The sequence below is a fragment of the Crotalus tigris genome, unplaced genomic scaffold, assembly GCF_016545835.1.
Source record: "Crotalus tigris isolate CLP2741 ecotype Arizona unplaced genomic scaffold, ASM1654583v1 scf7180000019104.112062, whole genome shotgun sequence".
NCBI lineage: Eukaryota > Metazoa > Chordata > Lepidosauria > Squamata > Viperidae > Crotalus > Crotalus tigris.
Genome location: NW_024097377.1, coordinates 100,633 through 110,454, shown reverse-complemented (window position 1 = coordinate 110,454; position 9,822 = coordinate 100,633). Strand labels below are relative to the sequence as shown.

At 38.7% G+C, this 9,822-nt stretch overlaps 1 protein-coding gene across 1 annotated transcript; it reads left to right on the top strand.

The window, feature by feature from the left end:
* Positions 1-7,783: 7,783 nt before the first annotated feature.
* LOC120315417 (eukaryotic translation initiation factor 4E-1A-binding protein homolog) lies at positions 7,784-8,263 on the top strand. The gene has a single exon (XM_039359712.1). It carries the CDS (start codon positions 7,784-7,786, stop codon positions 8,246-8,248), a length of 465 nt encoding a protein of 154 aa, XP_039215646.1. The 3' UTR covers positions 8,249-8,263.
* Positions 8,264-9,822: the final 1,559 nt, after the last annotated feature.

Here is a 9,822-nt window from a genome sequence, read left to right as displayed (position 1 = left end):
CACAAAAATCCCTAGTAAAAATAGTTGAGGAGTAAACTTTATCTTCCTTTTAAAAATCTTTTTGAATGTTCCACCAAATCATAATCCAAAAAGCTTTAATATTTTTACAAGTCCACCAAACATGAAAATAAGTTGCGTCAGAACTACCGCATCTCCAACATTTAGGCTGTAAATTAGATACATACAAGACAACTTTTTAGGATCCAAATGCCACCTATAAAATATTTTGTAAAAATTTTCCCTTAAATTTTGAGCCTGTGTAAATTTAACATTTCTAATCCAAATTATCTCCCATAAAAATGACTGAGATCCTAATGGTGGTTTTAGTTGTCTTATGTATATGTTCTTTCTAATTCCTGCTACTTGTATTATTTTTATATATGTATATTTGGGATTGTGTTTATTTTGTCTATATTGTTCTAGTTAATTAAATGGGAATGACTCATTGGGACATTGTTTTATTTAGCCAGGACGCATTACAAATGCAATACTTTCTACAAACATTGTTCGTTGAATAGCCTTGTTCAGGCCCTAGGATATTTTTTTTCCATTACTGTTCTCCAAATAAGTGACATGATTGTATCAATGCTACTCATGCTCAGTCATCACTAGTGTATTCTAGGTTAGTAATGCCTTGTTTTTCTAATTTAAATTTGTTTGCAAACTGACTTTTCTCCCAGATCAGCTCTTTCTTATGCACACAAGGTACTTCTTTGACTATATATAAATTTACACATAAAGAACAAGTCCAATCTTAATAATGCAAAGATTATTGTATATGTTATGTCTTGCATATCAAAATAACTTAGTGTAACTTGAACACCTTGATATGTGAGTCAGGAGGGTCATTCTAATACTCTAGTTCAGACAGAAAAAATATACACATTTAAAGTTGCTTCATTCCCGAAATTATATTGTAGATTCAAACAAATAAGCTACAGGGCACATTTCAATTAATATTGAGATGTTCCCAGCATGGTTAATTAATAATCAGTCAGTAGAACCAAGTCACTTGGATAATGAGATACTGGATATCACCCTGATAGCTTGGGCTTTGGTACATAAAAGATCTCTTTTCTGCATAGATTTTTCTCACCTGAAACACCTGATAGTTTCTACTCCAGGGACAATCTGGAAACTAGTAAAAATCTGAGTCTTTTGGAAGGACTTTTTGAATAATTGACTTTGTATTGATTGTTGTTATTTTATTTTATCATTAATATCTGTAAACCAACTAAAGTCTTTTTGGATTGAAGAGGTGGGTAAATCACACAAAATAAATCAATAAATTTTGATCAAATGCACATGGTTAGCTAAGAGTAGAGCCATTTAAATCTATAGAAACAGATTTTTTTAAAAAAAATAGCTTCATAATTTTTTCTAATGCCAAAATATGTCTTAGAATTTGCAAACGCATTTGAGTGGGTATCTCCTGCAGAACAAAATGTCTTAGCCATTTATTCTTCTTGCATAATAAAAATATTTAGCATTTACAGTCTATCAACAAATGTCAACATAATTTCATGTTATCTGGCCTTCGTAACTCTTTAAAAAGCACTAGAAGCATAATGACATTATTAGTAGTGGTTGAAATAATTTGCCCAAACATCTTTTATTCATTTTCATTTATTAAAACTGGGGGGGAATGCATCTGGAGATTGAATCAAGTTTTAAAATACGAAGGTGGAAAGACCTTTCATTGAAATTAAGGTATTGAGACTTAGATTTGCATGTATCTTGACTGAGGCTTTTTCCTTGCTTTATTTTTTCTGGATTTTTTAATTAATAAAGCTTTGCTGCAGATTCTGCTTTGTTTTGCAGCTTGAATGCCCACAGCAGTTTGTGACATTTCTTAAATAAAATGCCCAATAAGAACAACACCATTTCTCATGGTTAAAAAATACGTGTACATTCATAAAATTAAATGCAAATATTTCTATTAAGAGATTAAAAAAAAAAGTAAGATAGATCTGACACACATGCCCCTGAAAATAACCAGTGCTAGCTAGACACAATTAAGTTTTATTCAAAGAATGAAAATTATTTCAACTGTTAATTATGCACCGAAAAGTATGCATAATATATTTGAGCTTTCACTATATTAAGCAGATTGATTCTCCCCAGTGGTGGGATTCAGATATGTGAACAACCGGTTCTCTGTGTTGATGCTGCTTCCAGAAGTCCATTCTGGGCCAGGGCAACAAAAAATTAGCTACCGGTTCTGCTGAAATAGTGCAAACTGGTTGAATCCTACCACTGATTCTTCCTGATATTACAATTCTCGGTTGATTTCAACCGTATTCAGATACTTAAATGTTTGTAGTCTTATGTAACATGATTGTCTTATAATAAACACATCTATAGATTTTAAAATGAAAATCTTATATCTGACAGCATTTTTTACAAGCAAACAAGTATATATATGTGTGTGTGTGTGTGTGTTTTCTGAGGTTTTCGCAGGTGTTTGTATGTAGGTCTTTGGTTATTCGGGTTTTCTCCCACGTAAAATTGGAAGTGTCTTGGCGACGTTTCGACAAAGTCTCATTCGTCATCTTCAGGCTGGTGCTTTCAGCTTCGTGCTTCTAGGACAGCGGTTCTCAACCTATGGGTCGCGACCCCATTTGGGGTCGAACAACATTTTACGGGGGTCGCCAAACAACACGATCCTCCATTTTTCCCCCTCAGGGGGCGCCATCGCGCATGTGCGCCACGCATGGGGGAGGCACTGTGCATGTGTGCCGCGCAAGGGGCGCTGCCACACATGTGCGCCGCGCGTGGGGCGACGCCGCGCATGTGCACCACGCGTGGGGCACCGCTGCACATGTGCACCGCACGTGGGGCGACACCGCACATGTGGGCCGTGCGTGGGGCGCCGCCGCACATGTGCGCCGCGTGTGGGGCGGCGCCGTGCATGTGCACAACGCGTGGGGCGACTTCCAATTTTACGTGGGAGAAAACCCGAATAACCAAAGATCTATATACATATATACATATATACATATATACATATATACATATATACATATATACATATATACATAGATACATAGATACATAGATACATAGATACATAGATACATATATACATATATATATATATATATATATATATATATATATATATATATATATATATATATATTTTCTTGGTAATTTATATAACACCTGCTTGGTAATTTATGTAACACTCCTGAATGATAAAATAATAAAATAGAAAAAAGTACCATATTTTCAAGTTTATAAAACACATGAACCATAAACTAATTAGCTTATTGAAAACTGGAAAAAAATGGGAAAAGCTAAATATGACGCATATTATTGGCTATGTTAACCAGACACATTAATCATATTTTAGCCAAGTGTTGTGCAAATGCAGCCAGTGAGATTGTATACTTATTAGTTGAGCCAATTCAGATGGCAGCAGATCTCACATTGTCTTGTTATATAAACCAATGCCATCCCTATGAAATCTTAATATATTTTGTCATACAATTATCCAATTTTTACATTTTGCTATTATTATTGTTATTAATAATAATAACATTAAGCCACCACCTGACTTCTATTGACTATGGGTAGTTTACAAATTGTTAAACATATTTAAAAACAAGGAACAATACAAAAAGCACAAAAACACAAAACAAAGGAACAGTTATGGCAGAGAAAACAAACAAGGAAAAGGAAGAAGGGGGACACACATTTTGACACATTGCTCCTCGAAGCACGAAGCTGAAAGCACCAGCCTGAAGATGATGAATGGGACTTCGTCGAAACGTCGCCAAGACACTTCCAATTTTATGCGGGAGAAAACCCGAACAACCAAAGACCTACATACAAACACCCGCGAAAACCTCAGAAAACATATATATATATATATGTATATAAACTTATATTCAAAAGCTATTCCAAGAATTCAAAAGCTATTCCAAGAATGTATTAATGATTTTTTGGGGGAAATCATACTTGTCAATTGTTTTCCTCTTTCAGAGACAGGATCACATGCTTGACATCTCTAAATTTCTTGAACTGACTGCAGAGTTAAAGCTGTTCTTCTGTCTCTGATTAGTCAGGAAACAGTTGTCTCAGAAAAGGAAGAACACGCTGCTACTTATTTTGTCAAACTCTAATTGCATACACTCACAAATGAATATGTTACATTCTCTCCTTTAAAAAGGCATATTATTTTGCTTAAATGTCTTGGTATATTTTGTTTGAATTTGCCATTTTGAACAAACATCTTTTTGTTCTAACTGCTCTACAGTGACCCATAAGTTTAGACTTTTCAGCATGTACAATCCACCAATACAGGGCATAAAACAGTATAAAACTCCACAGAATTTCACAGAACAGATTAACAGAATGATAGAATTAGAAGGGACCTTGGAGGTCTTCTAGTCCAACCCTCTGCTCAAGCAGGAAATCCTATACCATTTCAAATAAATGATTGTTCAATCTTTTCTTAAAAACTTCCAGTGTTGGAGCATTCATAACTTCTGGAAGCAAGTTGTTCCACTGACTAATTGTTTCAATTGTCAGGAAATTTCTCCTTAGTTCTAGGTTGCTTCTCTCCTTAATTATTTTCCATCCATTACTTCTTCTCCTGCCTTTCAGGTGCTTTGAAGAATAGGTTGATTGCCTCTTCTTTGTGGCAACCTTGGATGTTGGAACACTGCTATCATGTCACTGCTAGTCCTTCTTTACATAGACATATCCAATTCCAGCAACCGTTCTTTATATGTTTTACCCTCCAGTCCCCTAATCATCTTGGTTGCTCTTCTCTGCATTCTTTCCAGAGTCTCAACATCTTTTTTACATTGTGGTGACCAAAACTGGATGCAGTACTTAAAGTACTAAATGGTGTGGGATAAAGTTTAGTCAGATAAATCCTATCCTACCCATCTCAGTTTCAAAATGGAGACTAAACTGGAGGAGAGCTGCATTCCAGGCAAGTGAGGAGAAAACATTTATTTGACATATGAAAGCACAACCATGACCATTTTTCTGTCTTCTTTCCTATGTAACTGCAAGTTGTTTATGCTTCCTCTTTTATTTTATTTTTTTTGATCATAGGACTAATTTTCTATTTTCTGTGACCCACCTGCAAAATGTTCAGTAGTGAGCCCAGTGTAAGTGTTCGTATGTTATGACAATCCAGAAGACTATTGTTCTTGGAGGTTATGGATTATATGGGCATGCTATAATGAGACACTAAAAGATTCCTTATGCTGTGAGCTGGCAGGTTGAAATGTATCACTGTTGATTCTGCTGACCTCTCAGGATACATCTGACATCCTTAAGCTTTAGCATATTTATGTGTATACAGGTTGTGTTACAACTAGAGTCAATTCGGTTGATTTCAGTAATTGACTCAATGGTGGTTTCTTATCAAATATAGAAGTGTTCTACTTAAGGAATACTACTGAATTTTCCTTCATCAACACTGAAGGTAGGACACTGAACCACATTAGTGCAAGTTCTCTTCTATTTATGACAGAAATAATACTGTGGTGCTATTTAGAGGTCTCAGAAGAGCTATGAAAGAGATCCTTGGGACAGTAAGGAAAAGATTTAGCTTGTCATTTTGGACATCTAAATCAAAGACTCTTCATTTGACTTCTTGTGAATCTCTATTGGGAACAAATGATATTAGGAATAGAAATGGGAAGCCTCATAAAATATATCTTTGGGGATGCTTTTTCCAAAAGAAAATAAACCTATCAGCAAAAATAAGCTAAGTCATAAAGCCACCCCAAAAGATTTGATTTAATCAAGACTGCAGGTGGAAAATTCTTCAAATGGGTTGGTTATGGAAAGGTAATCAGTAATAATTAAGAAACTCTCCAAGGCTTTGCTGAGATTAGATTTGCTTCTTCTTTTTTTGCCATTACTTTCCCTGTGCTCCAAGTTAAAAAAAAATCCCAAATCAATCTAAAGGCTAAGAACAATATCACTTCCTCATTACACCAGTGGTTATAATTGATTTCCAAAACATAGTTTCAAATAAAAGGATTTTCTAATGTTGCTGCAGTGCTTAAAAGAGATAACCTTGCCCTTCTCTTTAATTTGCAATTTACAGTAGCATCTCTGTCTAAATTTGCTAGTTTTTATTTGTAACTTAAGCAACACTTCTGTGTCAATTATACATACCTCTGTTTACTAGATAGTGAGACAGAGGTAGAGGTAGAAGTAGAGATACGCACAGACACACTTACTTAGGTGACAGCACCTAGATGACATTGTTGAGGCTTTGAACTAAGCAAGATTGGACTAGTTTTGTATTTGGATGAAAATCACTCCCAAGAAACAATCCTCCATGTTTCATTGCCTCTTCCAAGTCAGAATGCAAAGGAGTCTGCTCCAGACAAATGGTATCCTCAAGACACCAAGGGCAGCAATCTAGCACCTAAGCTGACTCTGCTAGCAGTGATCCAGAAAATGTGCAGGATGAATCAGATGATGGAGGCCCTTAGGTCCACCAAGCTCAAGAATGTGTCATGAACTCCAAAAAGCCAAGCAAAGGCACTCAACTCAGCTTGCATTGGTAAGTGATAACTATACAACCACCGGCACCCAGTTTGTCATTTGAGAACACAAGTTTTGACCTGAGCTTAATGCTTTTGTATCTCTGAATACCATATGCTGGTTGTTTAAAATGGTGGCCATATACATTTTTTAAATAAATAAAAAAAATCTTGACTTTTAAAAAGGGGTATCTTTCTCTGATAACTGGATATTTTAATTGCTTTGTACTTTGTCTATGCTCTAATTTGGCTTTATACTCCCACAACAAGGCAATGCTTCCATGTTGCTGCCCAGCAAAATGCTTTGATATGTACACTATATGAAATCACCTGGTCAAGGGCATGATTCACAGAAGACTTCAGTTTTTACACACAATGCAAATCAGACTATTGAATTTGGGAAACAAATATTGCAGCCATTAGTTCAGTGTCATTCAGTAGAGAAAAAATAATACTGAGAGAGACAATGGGGTTGCCATAGCAATTTATGGGGCAAACTTCATCAATAACTATCTTCTAGGAGATTTATTCTTGAACAAAAGATACAGAGATCTCAAAAGGAAAGATAATAACATATGTTAGAAAGATAGAGCCATACTCTTATTTCTTTTTGCTGAAGAAATAAAAAGTATATATCTAATTTAATATACTTACAATCGACATTTCCCCCCCTAAAAGACATGCTTCATCAGGGTCCTCCTCAAAGAGAGGACGAACCTGATGAAGCATGTCTTTTAGGAGAAAAACACAGAAATAATGTATACAAGAACTTAAAAATTACTAATATTTCTTGAGAGTGAAAGTAAATGAGGTGGTATTATATATAAATTAATGTTTGTAAACAAATATGAATTAGAGAAATTACTATATCTGAGTTTATTGTACAAGCCTATTTCAACATTCAAAACACGTATAAGTTTTGGGTGGGAGGCTAGAAAGGTGAGACATATACAAAACATTTCCAGCAGCTGAAAAATGAGTATTAGTGTTTTAGAAAATATCAGGCAAATTACTTGAAATGTTTCTTGAAATACTATACTTATAGGTACTTATCCACTAGAATTTATCTGAAGCACAAGTAGCTTGTCTATTCAACTTGTGCCAAAATCTGATGGATCAGAGCCCAGGGGGTTAGATTTGTACTCTAACCTTTCCAACCCATTTTTTGCCTGTGATTGCAGTAATCAGAACTGGCAAGCATTATAGGAACAAGATTAAAATTCAGAAAGCTAAATCCTGACATACAATACACTGAGAAAATAATGAACAGTAACACTGCTCAAGAGACACAAGCATATCATCCACAGATCATGAAACTGAGATATTGCACCACGCCCGGGGGGACCCTCTTCTCCACCACGCCCGGAGGTACCAGAATCATTTACGACCGCAAGTTTCTGTTAGATCGGCGCAATTCTCCCATGGCTCAAACCCCTCCTTGCCACCTTCCCAATATCCCAGGAGTTACCAGTCCTGGTTCTGTGACAGAAGATTCCAAAGTGGAAGTAAATAATCTGAACAATCATGATGGGAAGCCTATAATTGTTGGTCTCAAAACAAAACCATCTTCTTGTAATATCGACCTTGCTCCTTTGACTATCATCTGCTTCCAGAGGGCCTCTTTTGGGGGCACCCTCACCTGTTGGACATCCAGCGTCTCCCCCATTGGGGTGCTGACTCTCCGCTTTGTAACAACTGCATGCTCCCTGTTTAGGGGGAGCTTCTAATGACAGAATTTATTCTGAACTTTCCCCCTGCAACAACTGTAACAACTGTTGTCTGCCATTTTAGAGAATGTCTGTTGTGAGTATGTGCATGTATGCAGATGAATGGTTGCCCTGTTAGTTATAAATTTTATTATTGTATTTAAGGGTGTATGAATGTGAATTATTTTTATGTATATTAACTGAATGTGAATGTGTATGAGTGTTTGTGGTAGGAGAATGGTAGAGCCAGGGGCGGAGCCTGGTGCCCCCTCTGCTGAGTGCAATAGCAAAAGCAGGGGGGGCAGGACTTACCCTTGGGCTTGGTGTGCATGGAAAGTTAGTCAGGTCGGGAAGGGAGAAGGTTGGTGAGGGTGGGGGTACTCCAGGGATGGGAAAAGGTCAGAGCATCCCGGTTATGACTGGGATGGGCAGATATGGCAGGAGCCGAGGGGCAGGCCATTTTCGGGGAACGAGGACTCACTATATTAGAGCGATTCCTTGTTCTGGCCCCTCAAAAGGCCCATCCTGTGACAGGGGAGTACAGGGCCCTAGTACAGGGGAGTACAGGGCCCTAGAGTACAGGGCCCTGCTGTTGCTTAATGCCAGGTCCATTGTCAACAAAGCGCCCCTTGTCCGTGATTTAATATTAGATAGGGGGGCGGACCTGGCATGTATAACCGAAACCTGGCTGGGCCCCGAGGGGGGTGTTCCCCTCTCGGAGATGTGCCTGGATGGGTTTGTGGTGTTTCATCAGCCTCGACATTAGGGCAGGGGTGGGGGAGTGGCAGTCATCGCTCGGAGGTCCCTGAATCCTCGTAAGATCCCTGCCCCGGAGATTGTTGGTTATGAGTCCCTCCTATTGAAGTTGGGTTCACGGGTTCAGTTGGGCTTGTTGCTGATGTACCTACCTCCCAGCTGCATCGCAACAGCCCTGCCTGTGCTGCTGGAGTCAGTAGCCGGGTTGGCGGTGGAGTTCCCCAGACTTATGATACTGGGGGACTTTAACCTGCCATCACTCGGCAAACGCTCAGAGGCAGTGCAAGAGTTCATGGCTTCTATGGCAACCATGGACCTGACCCAAGTAATCCAGGATCCGACTCATAGGGGTGGTCACACACTCGACCTTGTGTTTTTCTCGGGGCAGTGGAGACATGATCTGGAACTAAGGGGAATAGAGATCTTTCCCTTGTCATGGACAGATCATTTTCTATTGAGGCTGGACTTCAGAGCATCACTCCCCCACTGCAGGGAGGTGGAGCCGACTAGGTGGTTCTCCCCCAGGTGCCTAATGGACCCAGATCAGTTCCAGGAGGAGCTTGGGGAAATACCTGACTCCCTTGTCCACAACTCGTCCGGGTCCCTGGTTGCGGCCTGGAATGAGGCGGCATCCGGGGCCCTGGATCGAATTGCGCTTTTGCGACCTCTCTGTGGTAGTGGTCCCCGGAGGGCGCCTTGGTTTACTAAGTAGCTCCGGGAGATGAAGTGCCACAAGAGACGTCTAGAGCGACATTGGAGGGCCAGTAACTCGGAATCTGACCTATCACTATTAAGAGCCTATCTTAGGACTTATTTAGTGGCGATAAGGGCGGCAAAGC